We start from the raw sequence: 15,048 nt of genomic DNA, 5'->3' as shown, positions 1-15,048 counted from the left end.
CCTGCGAAAGGGAGTGAGTCTTCTTGTCCTCCCCCCGGAATTGACACTGTTTTCGGACGCGTCAAAAGAAGGGTGGGGGCACACGTTCTGAACCAGAGGATCTCAGGCCTTTGGTCAGAATCAGAAAAGTGCCTGCACATCAACCTGCTAGAGTTGAAGGCCGTCTTTCTGGCTCTTCAACAGTTCCAACGGACCCTGGCGGGTCATTCCGTGGTGGTGATGAGCGACAACACCACAGTAGTGGCTTATATCAACAAGCAGGGAGGCACTTTTTCGCAGCAGCTATCCCATCTTGCAGTAGAGATTCTGAAGTGGACGGAAGTCCACTCGATAACATTATCAGCTCGCTTCATTCCTGGCAAGAGGAATGTGCTCGCTGACAGTCTGAGCAGGGCCTCGCAGATAGTGAGTACCGAGTGGTCTTTGGATCCTCAGATAGCCAACAAAGTCCTGACTTTGTGGGGTTCCCCGACTGTGGACCTATTCGCGACAGTGTTGAATTTCAAGCTGCCTCTATACTGCTCCCCAGTCCCGGACCCCAAGGCTCTCTGGCAAGATGCTTTCCAGCAACGGTGGGACAACATCAACGTGTACGCCTTCCCACCGTTCTGTCTGATGAGAAGGGTGCTCAACAGGACCAGACTATCTGTCAACTGTTCGATGACTCTGGTAGCTCCGCTATGGCATCACGCGGAATGGTTCCCGGACCTTCTGCAGCTCCTGACGGAGCTCCCGAGGGAACTTCTTCCACGACACGAGCTTCTCAGACAACCCCACTCCAACATCCCTCACAAGGCCGTGGCCTCGCTTCGGCTTCACGCCTGCAGACTGTCCAGCGTCTCCTCATGGAGAGAGGCTTTTCGCAACAGGTTGCGGAGAGAATGTCTCGGCACCTGCGAAAGTCCTCTGAGGGAGTCTACCAGGCGAAGTGGAGAGTCTTTTGTGGTTGGTGTCGTGGGAGGGGTATCTCTCCACTCGATGCCACTATTCCAGCAATAGCGGACTTCCTCGTATATCTGCGGGAGGAAATGCGCCTTTCTGTTTCGGCAGTGAAAGGCTATCGCTCAGCCTTAAGCTTGGCTTTCAGGCTGAAAGGCGTGGACATTTCTTCCTCGCTAGAACTCTCTCTACTCATACGTAACTATGAGCTTACCTTCCCCCAGTCGGAAGTGAGACCTCCTCCTTGGAACGTGGTTCGGGTCCTCAGGGCTCTTAAGAGACCTCCCTTCGAACCATTACGCCAGGCCTCCGATTGCCACCTGTCTTGGAAGACAGCTTTCCTGCTCGCTTTGGCTTCGGCCAAGCGAGTTAGTGTACTTCATGGTCTCTCGTACGACATCGCCCATTCAAGGGGATGAGGGGAGGTAACGTTCAGGTTCGTCCCTGATTTTGTGGCAAAGACTCAGAATCCTGGAGTGCCGGATCCTCGGTTTGACTCTTTCAGGATCGCGAGTCTCCGCTCTGTAACAAGCGACCCAGACCAGCTGCTACTATGTCCAGTGAGGTGTCTGAGGTACTACTTGAAGAGAACGGCTGCAGTCCGTCCTCAAGTGCGAGCATTGTTTGTGAGCACAGGCAGGACAAAGAGGAGGGTCACCAGGAACACCATCTCAGCTTGGATTCGAAGGGTTATCCACAACGCCTTGAATCCAGACCCTCCTCCGTCACGTCACCCTAGGGCACACGATGTCAGGGGTGTTGCTACGTCCCTGGCCTTCAAGAGAAACTTCTCTGTGACGCAGGTGCTTCAAGCTGGGGTCTGGAAGCGTCAGACGACCTTCACAGCCCACTACCTGCAGGACGTGACCCACAGGAGCCTCGATACGTTTTCTATTGGCCCTGTGGTGGCTGCACGACAGCTGGTCTAACCTCAGGCTCCTTTATGGACAAGTAGCAGTAGGTTGAGGGCGTTGTTACCCGGTTTTAGTCTGCGTGAATGAAAGAGTATGTCTGACCCTTACTTCTTTCTTCATTCTCCCCTCTCTTGGGGAAGCAGCATCCTGGTCCTCGCATAGCTGGCCTTGACCTCTGCAGGTAAACCACGCTTCCTTGTGCTCCTAGTATTAAGCTTAATACTGTTGCGTCCCCCATACCCTGACGAGGTGGTATTGGGAACGTCCTATCCTAGATTCCTATCTAAAGGTCTCAAGGTCAACTTCATAGGACGAGTCACACTTTTCTCCACATACAACTTATGTAGGCCACTCGTTCCTAGCGAAGCAAGGAACTTGTGAGGTGCAGGGGCTCCTTCTCTCAAGTGCTACTTACTGAGGGATGGAGTCCCCAGGCAAAGCCGAAGTCAGTAAGGCTGGGGACTTTCCACCCTTCCTAAGGGGTAAATCACCCAATGTAAATAGCGTGGCTTGTATTTCGGTTACGGAACAAATGACAAATTCGGAGATAATTTGTATTTTTCCAAACCATACAAACCTTAGCTATTTACACATATTTGCCCGCCAGCCCTGGCCCCCAAGTCAAGTCCTACCTCTAAGTGAAGCGAAGCAAATCACCGGTGTGTGGGGGGGGAGGGGTAGCAAGCTATCCCTTCCACTACCCCCGCTAACTAGCGCGGGGGTAATTAACCCTCGTTAAAAACTATTGGCTCGTCATTTCAGCTACGCTAAAAGGTAAACCCAATGTAAATGGCTAAGGTTTGTATGGTTAGGAAAAATACAAATTATCTCCGAATTTGTCATCTTCATAGATTGATCACCAAAAATCTTGAAAGACTTCCTCCAAAAGCAAATTTTTTGTGCAACTGAAGAAGACACAGACCTAATGTGTTTCCCAAAAGTAAATTTGTTGCCGAGATTCACACCTAAATTTTTAAATGAGTCATACAGAGTTAAAGAAATATTTTCAATGCTAAGGTCCGGATGTTGTGGAGCACCTGTCCTCGACCTACTTACAATCGTACAGTCGTCTTCCTTGCCTAAGCTTCAGCCTAGAGAGTAAGTGAACTACATGGTCTATCTCATCTTATGTCACATTCAAGAGGGTGGAGAGAAGTAGAGGAAACAAAGACCATTTTGAACTAACTGTTGTCCCTTGATGGCTCAGATGGTCTGTAATAACGTTTCTCTTCCAGGGAATAAACATCGCCAAGAGAGAGATCGACTGGGATCGTGTTCACTTGAGAATTTCTACTGATAGATTGCATAAAAGGAGAGAGGCTGAGCCACCTTGTTTGGAGATGTAGGTCACTACTGTGGAGTTTTCTCTCATCAACACCATGGAGTGACCTTTCAGAATCTTTGCAAAGTGGAGTACAGTAATGCTAGTTACGCCACTTTCATTTCCAGGAAGTTTATGTGAAATCTCTTGTCCTCTTCTGACCATAGACCCGAAATTTGTTTCTTCCCCAGATGAGCACCCAACCCCTGGCGAGATGTATCGGTAAATAACATGAGCTGTGGAGGGGGAGCCTGAAGGCAGGTTCCAGCTGACAAGTTCTCCTTATCCACCCACCACAGGAGGTCTGATATCACCTGACGTACTTGCAGCTGGGCTGTAGGATAGTCTGAAGCTTGTGACCACTGGGTCTTTAGAACCCACTGCACCAAGCGCAGATGTAACCTCCCCAGAGGAACAAGTTTCTTTAACGAGGAGCGATGACCTAACAACTTCTGCCAAGTCAGGGCAGGCAGGAGGTTCCCTTTCAGAAAGGTTGTTACCAACGTCCTGAACCTTGCTATTCTGTTTACTGAAGGGAAGGCTTTGGCTTACACCAAGTCTATGTTCATGGCCAGATACCTGATAGACTGTTTGGGGATGAGGCTGCACTTCTGAAGGTTCAGTTGGACCCCTAACTCCTTGCACAGATCTAGCAGTAGGTCTCTGTGTTTCAGGAGAGCTAGAGATTCTGCTAGAGAAGCCAGTCGTCTAGGTATCTCGTGAACCTGATGCCCATGGCATGTGCCCAGGCTGAGACATGGTCAAAGACTGTGGTGAAGACTTGAGGGGCTGTAGATTGGCCAAATTGCAGCACCTTGAATTGTAAAACCTTGCCTCGAAAGATCACGTGCTGCCGAACAGCAAGCTGAAAGAGAACAACAATCACGAGGAGACACGTGATCGCGTGGAGGAGAACAGAGAGATGGCGAGCATCTAGCCAGAGAAAGGCGATAATCAGCAGCAGGAGAAGGATGGTTAGCAGAGCGTCAAACATGCACCGACGAGTGACAATCACGAGGTGTTAGGTGACGAACACGAGCCGCAGAGTGATCTTGAGAAGACCAACAATCACGAGCAGGAGAACAAAGAGAAGATCGTCGACCTCACGAACTAGAGCAATGCCTGATGGAGGGCAAACATAGAGGACTACAGTCCATAGAGGACAAAGAGACCCAAGGATGGTAGGAGGTCTTGTCGTCAGCAGGAAGTCGTTGATGAGTAGACGACTGGGTGCGCTGGTCACGAAGGCGCACAGGACTGACTGAAGCAGGAGAAGGCGAGAGATGGGCCTCGCACGCAGTCAGAGCATTTATAGAGACAGGGATTCAACTTCGAAGGGACCAGGAGAAGGACCCTTCCGGGACACCCACTGAAGAAATTCCAAAAGCACCTCCTAGGAAGAAGGCCAAGCCACACCCAGTGAATGCCGATCCTGCAGCACATCTGAGAGGAAGAAGGACTCGCCCCAGGGTGGGGGCGAAATTACTTCTTTAATGGAAGCAACAACGTCCCCAGAACCCTGAGGTTGCCCTAGAGTTAGCTGGTCTACGCTCCTACTCGACTGCCCCTCGGAAGAGGCAGAACGAGCAGGAACTTAGGGAAGATATCGGGGGGTGAGAGAAGACATCCGAGGCTTCTTCACCCTTAAGGAAGACCCCGAAGGCAAAGACTCTCTCCTACACTTCTTTCCCAAGCACCCAAATCTCTCCTACTGGGAGGCAGACCACTCCCTACACTCCTCGCAGGTGGAACCCTGCTCACAACGACGTCCTCTGCAGGTTGGGCACAATGAGTGGGGGTCGGTCTCGACCAAGGACATGGTGCCGCAAGAGCACCCTTCAGGCCCTGGAAAAGTATGCATGAGGAAAATCAAAAGGATGAACACACCTAAAAGAGAAAAAGCAATTGCTGGTAATGGCCAAGTGTTTGAAAGTGCAAAGCGGATATGTTCATTCTCCTCAAGTCAAAAGAAAAGTGACGTGGTTTCACTGGTGCGTAAGTGAGAGGGGTAGCCCAGCTAACTAGCGGTTGGGTGGTTGCCAGCCCGCATGAAAGTCTTAATGGCTAGTCTTCGCACTTTGGTGACAGATAATCACAATTAAATACTGGTAAATACAGGTTTGTAGTGTCGGAACAATTCTGTTTTCTTAATATTTATTGACAACCCTCTTTCTCTGCTTGATTGGTCTAAAGTACTGATTAAAGCTTTAAGTTTATCCTGAGAGTCTGTAACAAGAGTTGTATCATCAGCCTACAGTGCATAGTTGTGAAGCAAACTATATACAGTGGTACTGATATCTCCATTTTTGCTTTTTATATCATTCATGGAGCAGTTTCACTATATAAATTATCTTTTCAGGATTATTGTAGCAAACTTTTCTAAAATTCTCTAATAATCCACAGATCCCAATAGCTAGATGAGATGATGAGGCTTAATTAGTATGGTAACTCACAATGAAAAGAAAAAAAAATGTTTTTTAAAACAGGATATGTTACTGAAAGGATTATATAAAATACAAGGGCAACCACATTAATATCAATTTATTCAAAACAAATATGATATTCAAGGTCTTACAGACTTTCTTACCAACACCTACTATATTTTAAAAAGTATTATTTCTTCACAATATTAGGCTAATATAAATACAGGAAAGTAATTCTGAACACATTTCCATCATTAAATTATTGTAACAAAACAATTTCATTTAGTAATTATTATCGGATCGAGCAAAGGTATTATTTTATTTACAATATAATTATATCTAGAAGCATAACTGTCACAAGGATACCATGGCAAAACTAATTTCATCTACAGTGAAGACTCGTATTCAGAGGCATCCATCGTAATACTTTCTACAAATATTTCTTCTTTTACAGTAACAGGTAGATCATCAGTCTCTGCTTTCAGAACATCTGGGAAAACTACTAAAGTCTCAAATGGTTTCTCCAAGTCATGGGGCTTTGAATCTTCATCCATTTGTGTGTCTGTGGAGCTTTCTTCTGGCTTTTCACTATCAACCTGTTCACCTGTATGCAATTTTATATGAATCTTAAGCTCTCCTAGAAAAGGAAAACTTTCACCACATGACTTACATGAAAATGGCCCCTCTCCTGTATGTTGTTTCATATGCATTGTAAAGAGTTCTTCGTCAGGAAATTCTTCGCCACATTCATTACAAATAAAAGGTTTTTCTCCGGGATGTTTTTTCATGTGAACAATAAGATTTTGTTTAGTTAGGTAACCTTTACCACATACTCTACAAGAATACTGCTCCTCAGATGCATGCTGCCTTGCATGTATCATAAGAGTCCCTTTACGAGGAAAATCTTTGCCACAGACGTCACACGTATATGGTCTCTCACCTGTATGTATCCTTTCATGCACTATTAGACTTTCTTTTGCCAGATAACCCTTCCCACAGAAGCTACAAGAATATGGTTTCTCCCCTGTGTGATGTCTCATGTGACTTTGAAGTCTTTCTTTAGTCTTAAACGCTTTCGTGCAAACTTCACAATGAAAAGGCCTCTCATCAGAGTGTTGCATAGAATGCACCTTTAATTTACTAATATCAATAAAACCTTTGCCACATATTTCACACAGAAACTGGGTTCTATCTACATGTGTTTTTGTGTGTCTTCCTAAAGTGCGCTTATGTGGGAAAGTCTTGCCGCATATTTCACATGTAAATGGTCTTTCCCCAGTATGTTGTTTCATATGATCTGTAAGTCTCACCTTCTCCGTGTATTCTTTACCACATACTTTACAAGGGAATGGTCTTTCACTCCGGTGTAACTTCATATGTTTCATAAGGGTACCTTTTGTAGAAAAAGGTTTAGAGCAAATTTCACAGGTAAATGGTCTCACACCTGCATGCTGGTTCATATGATCCAGAAATCTTCCTCTTTCTACATAACCTTTACCACATATCTCACAAGAATATGGGCGTTCACTGGAATGTCGACTCAAGTGGGTCTTTAATCTCTTCTTAGCTATAAATCTTTTTCCACAAATTTCACAGCAGAATGGTTCCTCACCCGTGTGTTTTCTCATATGTATCACTCGATAACTATTTAAAATAAAACCCATTCCACAAATTTCACAGGAATATGGACGCTTACCTGTGTGTATTAACAAATGTTGTCTAAGACTCCTTCTTTTTGTGAAATTTTTATTGCAAACATTACAAGTCCAAGTCCCATCAACATTTTTTTCTATTTGTTCATAAGGGTTTTCTCCTTGTTCGCCATGTGTAGCATGGGATTCTCCATCTTCGCTGTTTTCTTCTTGCTTAAAACTTGTAGGATACGATTCTGTGAGTTCAATGTTTTCTTCTTTAAAGCTTGCATCATAAAACTCCGTGTGTTCGTTAGTCACCTCTTGCTTAACAGATGTAGCAAAAGATTCTGTGTTTTCGCAAATATTTTCTTCTTCCTTACAACTTGAATCGAAGGAATCACAAAACACAATGTGCTCCATTGGTGATTCGTTCATTTGTAATAATGTAACTGAAAATTAAGAATTGAAGTAGTTATAAAACAGGCACCAATATATTTACAGACTATAATTTAAAATTTCACGTCTATCTTATCGTTATATAATGATTTAAGACCAATTATAAATAATATTATTTCTAACAGTATAAGGCTAGTATTCACTTTAAAGCAGATACTGTATACTAATATTATATAACTAAAAGCAATTACATATACTAATATAATACAACTAAAAGCAATTACATATACTAATACTAAAAAACTAAAAGCACTTACATATACAAATATGAGAATCACCAAAACATGATAAAAATATCTACACCATTCAACATCCGAAGGTGTTAGCTGTACAAGACCCTCTCCAAATGAATGTCTGATTTTTATTTATGCAACTAAATAAATCCCTACATGTATTTAAAATCCTCTACTAAATACATTCCATTCAACTGTACTACCCAATTGCATCATTAATTACATACATCCTCATATTATACTTTTTCTTTCACCTCATATGCTAACCAAAATTATTCATTTTTACAGCTTCAGCCTCTTCTCATTTCATTGCTACCAACATTTACATTCCGCATCCATAAGGAGAGTTGGCTCAATAAATTACTTCATACACTCCTACCTTGGATTCCATAGGCAATTCAGGCTTCTTCCTAATGGCTGCACAAAGCCTCTCAATTTTCTTGCTTTACTTTCCTTGATTCACATTTTCTCTCACTTATCCGCTTAGCTATCTTGAGCATTTGCTTTTTCCTATCTGCTGTCTTGAGATACTGATAGCATTCCTCCCAAATGTTCTAAGGACTGGCCACCTTCCTTTTAGCCTCCCTCCTCCTCTAGCGTACATTAATCATCTTCACGTGTTCTGCAAGAGCCACAAACCATTCTATTGTTAAACTTTCCATGGTACACATTGATTCCAACATGTAACTCTACATCTCTTCCCAGTTATCACATCCAATACTTCCTATGCTTATAAAATATAAAAATTTAATTCTCATTTTTGTAAGCTACTCTTCATGAGATTTTTTCTTCAAGCAGGCATAATCAATTATGAGACGTCACTATTGTACAATATTTTCAGATTGTCTCTAAATACAGTACAGTGCTAGACTTTCTGTATGAATAAATAGTTTGTATACCCTTTTTCAAAGGATATTTGAGACCTCTTGTGTCAAATAACAAACATACCTGATTTACTTTCTGTAAATTTTAGTTCTGTATTACTGTATACTGTACATGAATGATCTGAAAGGTTTTCAATCTGAATTTTTTTCCCCATTTGATCATTAGTAGCCAAGCTACAACCTTAGTTGGAGAGGCAGGATGCTAGAAGTCCAAGGACTCCAACAGGGAAAGTAGCCCAGTTAGGAAAGGAAATAATAAAAAGAAATTGGTCAGTAATCACGTTAAAATGTCATATAAAAACTATGAAAAGACATATTAATCTGTTCACCAGAAAAAAAAAATTGGAACAAGTTTGAATTTCTGAAATTCACAGCTTCAACTGCCAGATTAGGAAGATCATTCCATAATCTTGTCATCTTGTCACAGCTGGAATTTAACTTCTGGAATACTGAAGAAGGCAAAACTTAGAACTGACAGCAAACCAAGTACTATTTACAGGAAGATCTGAATACAAAGGATGGTCAGAATGAGGAAAAATCTTATGCAACATGCACAGCGAACTATCTATATAACAGTGCAAGAGATTAATATCTAGACCAGGCATAAGGAATTTAATACATGACAAGTTTTGTCCGATCAATTAGATGATAGTTAGCAGCTGAATGCCAGACAGAAGAGCAATGCTAAAAACATGGTTGAATGAAAAACTAAAACATTTCCTCATGTTAGATTGATCACCCAAAAATCTTAAAAGATTTTTCTCAATATGCCAACATTTGGTGCCATTGAAGAAGAAACAGATCAAATGAGTTTCTCAAACAAGAAATACACCTATAGTTCATTTCTTTTAGCGATGCATATTTGCACCGACTCGCAGCGGTGCCCTTTTAACTCGGAAAAGTTTCCGGATCGCTGATTGGTTGGACGAGATAATTCCAACCAATCAGCGATCACGAAACTTTTCCGAGCTAAAAGGGCACCGCTGCGAGTTGGTGCAAATATGCATCGCTAAAAGAAATGGGCTATAGAATTTTAGATATTTAAGTAGAACATAGTTGAAGACATTGGAAATTAAAAATCTGGATGTTAAGGCACCATTTGTATTGAATTTTTTTATGGTTCAACATTGTCTGTCATCATCCCATTTATGATTACAGTACTATAGAGACAATATATGGTAGTATCAAAATATGGCAAGTTATATCAGCGTAATTTGCATTATAACAGATGTAAATAGCTATATCAGTTTTATTCCAGTATCATGATAAGTAATGTTTAGATTTTGTGAATTGCAAATAATTTTGGCCATAATCAATGGACTCATTCAGTTTGTTACTCGTTAATATCCTAGAAATATCCTAATCATCTGATATTATGCTGTACCTCTACTATCAACAAATTCATACCCATGCTCAATTTAAATTCATGATACTGAAAGTATGGTTCTTATCACAGTAGTATCATAATCATTGCACCCTTGTGTACATATAAAATATCCTTGTGAACATCTTCTAATATTCATATTACTTCCTCTCCGGAAGCTGTGTATAATCGCAATTACCCATAAGATTTTTTAAAATTTAAACATTTTCCTATTTCCTTCTCTTGAATAAACACATACCCTTAATAGAGGAAATAACTTTCTAGCTGTAAGTGGTAACTGACGCGCCAGTATCTTGTCTCTTTCAGTTTCTCAGTCGTGCCTGTCGGGATCAGACCTCTCCAGATTGTTTGCTTATTACTAAACATTAAGATGTTTTCCCTGATTTGGTTAGCAACTACCACTGTACATAGTGTGTGCACGGGAATTGTTTTTAGGAGATCAAGATTTGCATTCCCCTTGTGTATAGTGTTGGGAAAAAATTCTGTGATTTAAATAAATGTTGAGAAGAGTGCGTTTCCCTTAAAGGAATATTGTAGTAGGTTTCAATGATTTCCAATTAAGTTTACAGTTCAAAGTGCAAAGGGAAGTTGTTGTTAGTTCTGGGGAAAAGCCAGGAAATACTAGGCTAGTTGATTACAGCAGGGAGGGACGACAATGACATGCCTCCATCTTCAGACAATTCACATAATCAGCCAACATTCGATGGTCATGAGCTTCATAAACTCTGGACATTGCTAGCTTCCTTTATCAAGTCCGGAAGTCCAGTGAAACCTCTCTTGCAAGCAGTAATTCTGGTCCTACTCGGTCCGCTGCCAAATCTGACCCGATTCCCTCCCCAAGTTGAGCCTAGTGCTAAGAGTTTCTTTCAGTAAGGGTTCTGAAAGTTCTCTGTGCAGTACTGATTTGAAAGTCTATCATAGAATCTTGAATTCTTTAATTATTTTAGACCCTTCTCATTATAAACCCTTGCAAGCCACAATCTTAGTTGCTCTATAAGGCAACTAGATGGTGAGGCAGAAAGACAAATAGGTAGTTTCATCCTTATATCCCTCCATTTACTAAAGTAAGCGCTCCTGAACAACCTCATATTACTTATGTGGATGGCATGGCATATCGTATGATTCCCTTAAATCTTGACGGTCTGAACGGAGTTTCAACTAAAGTCAATTGTTTTCATCACGTTTCAGATAAGTGTACTCTGTTCCCTTGTTTTAATTTATCAAACCTGATTCTTTTAATAGGAGTATGCTTTCAGCAAAATTGGATACAGCTGTTAAAACTTTGGCAGGGAAGCCCAACCACCTGACAGGCCACCGAGTCCTTTTTGACCTTCAGACTAGAGCTTGTGGGGTAGTTGAGGTGGGACTTATAGTCAGCTACCGCATTATGCAAGTTTATTCTTTGAGACTTCATTCGATTGCAACACAGAAAACCAAGTAACCAATTAAATAAAAAATTAAATAATTGGGTGGAATATTCCACAGCAGGACAATTTTAAACTAACTGCGCTCCTTTGCACTTTGCTAGCTTCGCACCACTTCCTTCTCCGCTCCCATTTCACTCTGACTCGTCACCAGAGTTGCGATTTCAACGCCTTTCATGCTGGATCTGGTGCATTTTTAGAGAATTCAGCCTATTTTTACTATCTGGCATGGTTTTTTATTCTATGCCCTTACGAAATATAATACTGTATACAGTAGGGCTTTTCCCGATGATAGTATATATGATAAAATGGTTGCCTTCCAGTCTTTCTTCCCAACTTGACTTACTGAAAAATTTCTGCTTTATCATCATTATATCTTAAAACATCCTTTAGTGCTTTTCAGAACTTTATGTAGCATGTATGTAACAAGCGAAATATCTACCCTGCTCATCAGTTTTACATTGTGTGTATATCTTCCGATTCAGTCCATTAAGAGCAGAATCATATTTTCATGTAAAAAAGTGATGTATTTGCATACAGTAGTACATAATATACTCCTGGACATTGTTTATATTTACGGGGTAATATACTGTAGATATGACAAATTCGTAGATAATATGTTATTTTCATTAGTAAAATAAATTTTTGAATATACTTACCCGGTGATCATGTAGCTGTCAGCTCTGCTGCCCGACAGAAAAACCTAAGGACGAAATACGCCAGCGATCGCTATACAGGTGGGGGTGTACATCAACAGCGCCATCTGTCGAGCAGGTACTCAAGTACTTCATGTCAACACAGAACCAATTTTCTCCTCGGTCCACTGGGTCTCTATTGGGGAGGAAGGGTGGGTCCTTTAATTTATGATCACCAGGTAAGTATATTCAAAAATTTATTTTACTAATGAAAATAACATTTTTCAATATTAAACTTACCCGGTGATCATGTAGCTGATTCACACCCAGGGGGGTGGGTAGAGACCAGCATACATGTTAACATTAAAAGATAAGTATTTCGTATTTCATTTTAGCAGTTATTCAAAATAACAAACATAAAATAAATAAGTACCTGGTAAGGAAGTCGACTTGAACAATTACTCTGCCTTTTTAAGTACGTCTTCCTTACTGAGCCTCGCGATCCTCATAGGATGCTGAGCGACTCCTAGGAGCTGAAGTATCAAGGGTTGCAACCCATACAACAGGACCTCATCAAAACCTCTAATCTAGGCGCTTCTCAAGAAATGACTTTGACCACCCGCCAAATCAACTAGGATGCGAAAGGCTTCTTAGCCTTCCGGACAACCCAAAAACAATAAAACATTTCAAGAGAAAGATTAAAAAGGTTATGGAATTAGGGAATTGTAGTGGTTGAGCCCTCACCCACTACTGCACTCGTTGCTACGAATGGTCCCAGAGTGTAGCAGTTCTCGTAAAGAGACTGGACATTCTTAAGATAAAAAGACGCGAACACTGATTTGCTTTTCCAATAGGTTGCGTCGATTATACTTTGCAGAGATCTATTTTGTTTAAAGGCCACGGAAGTTGCGACAGCTCTAACTTCGTGTGTCCTTACCTTCAGCAAAGCTTGGTCTTCCTCACTCAGATAGGAATGAGCTTCTCGTATTAACAGTCTGATAAAATAGGATAAAGCATTCTTTGACATAGGCAAAGATGGATTCTTAACTGAACACCATAAAGCTTCAGACGGGCCTCGTAAAGGTTTTAAATAGAACTTAAGAGCTCTTACAGGACATAAGACTCTTTCTAGTTCATTTCCAACCATACGATAAGTTTGGAATATCGAACGATATTGGTCAAGGCCGAGAAGGCAGCTCGTGTTGGCTAGAAAACCAAGTTGTAGAACATGTAGCCGTTTCGGATGAGAATCCGATGTTCTTGCTGAAGGCATGAATCTCACTGACTCTTTTAGCTGTGGCTAAGCATATCAGGAAAAGAGTCTTTAAGGTGAGATCTTTCAGGGAGGCTGATTGTAGCGGCTCGAACCTGTCTGACATAAGGAATCTTAGTACCACGTCTAAATTCCAACCAGGTGTAACCAAACGACGCTCCTTCGTGGTCTCAAAAGACTTAAGGAGGTCCTGTAGATCTTTATTGTTGGAAAGATCTAAGCCTCTGTGACGGAAGACTGATGCCTACATGCTTCTGTAACCCTTGATAGTGGGAGCTGAAAGAGATCGTTCTTTCCTCAGATATAAGAGAAAGTAAGCTATTCGAGTTACAGAGGTACTGGTCGAGGATACGGATACTGACTTGCACCAGTTTCGGAAGATTTCCAACTTCGATTGGTAGACTCTAAGGGTGGATGTTTTCCTTGCTCTAGCAATCGCTCTGGCTGCCTCCTTCGGAAAGCCTCTAGCTCTCGCAAGTCTTTCGATAGTCTGAAGGCAGTCAGACTAAGAGTGTGGAGGCCTTGGTGTACCTTCTTTACGCGTGGCTGACGCAGAAGGTCCACCCTTAGGGGAAGTGTTCTGGGAACGTCTACTAGCCATCGAAGTACCTCGGTGAGCCATTCTCTCGCGGGCCAGAGGGAATCAACTAGCGTCAACCTTGTCCCTTCGTGAGAGGCGAACTTCTGCAGTACCTTGTTGACAATCTTGAACGGAGGGAATGCATATAGATCTAGATGTGACCAATCTAGTAGAAAGGCATCTATATGAACTGCTGCTGGGTCCGGGATTGGTGAGCAAAATATTGGGAGCCTCTTGGTCATCGAGGTTGCGAAGAGATCTATGGTTGGCTGGCCCCAGGTGGCCCAAAGTCTCTTGCATACATCCTTGTGGAGGGTCCATTCTGTTGGAATTATTTGTCCCTTCCGACTGAGACAATCTGCCATGACATTCAAGTTGCCTTGGATGAACCTCGTTACTAGTGAAAAGTCTAGACCTTTTGACCAGGTGAGGAGGTCCCTTGCGATCTCGAACAATGTCAGAGAGTAGGTCCCTCCTTGCTTGGAGATGTACGCCAAAGCCGTGGTGTTGTCCGAGTTCACCTCCACCACTTTGCCTTGAAGGAGAGACCTGAAGCTTTTCCAGGTCAGACGTACTGCCAGTAGCTCCTTGCAGTTGAAATGCATTGTCCTTTGACTCGAGTTCCATAATCCCGAGCATTCCCTACCGTCTAATGTCGCACCCCAGCCTACGTCCGATGCGTCCGAGAAGAGAACGTGGTTGGGAGTCTGAACAGTCAGGGGAAGACCCTCTCTAAGGTTGATAGTCCTTTCACCAAGTCAGACAAGACTTTATCTTTCCGGAAACCGGGATCAAGACCGCTTCTAGCGTCTTGTCCTTTTCCAGTGAAAAGCTAGATGAAATAGAAGAGGACGGAGGTGTAGTCTTCCTAGTGACACAAATTGATCCACGGATGACAGTGTCCCTACCAGACTCATCCACAGCCTGACTGGGCAGCATTCCTTCTTC

General features: G+C 42.4%; 1 protein-coding gene across 1 annotated transcript in view; it reads right to left on the bottom strand.

Moving 5' to 3' along the window:
* Positions 1-5,700: 5,700 nt before the first annotated feature.
* The window catches only part of LOC137631175 (zinc finger protein 721-like), a 99,326-nt gene continuing 89,978 nt past the window's right edge, over positions 5,701-15,048 (bottom strand). Inside the window, exon 9 of the mRNA XM_068366187.1 lies at positions 5,701-7,680. Coding sequence (XP_068222288.1) covers positions 5,984-7,680 — 1,697 coding nt within the window. The 3' untranslated portion in view covers positions 5,701-5,983. The remainder of the gene's footprint in view (positions 7,681-15,048) is intronic.

Source organism: Palaemon carinicauda, chromosome 1 (genome assembly GCF_036898095.1).
Source record: "Palaemon carinicauda isolate YSFRI2023 chromosome 1, ASM3689809v2, whole genome shotgun sequence".
NCBI classification, from domain to species: Eukaryota; Metazoa; Arthropoda; class Malacostraca; order Decapoda; family Palaemonidae; genus Palaemon; species Palaemon carinicauda.
Note: the sequence above shows the minus strand (reverse complement) of the source record. Positions and strands in the feature narration are given on the sequence as shown.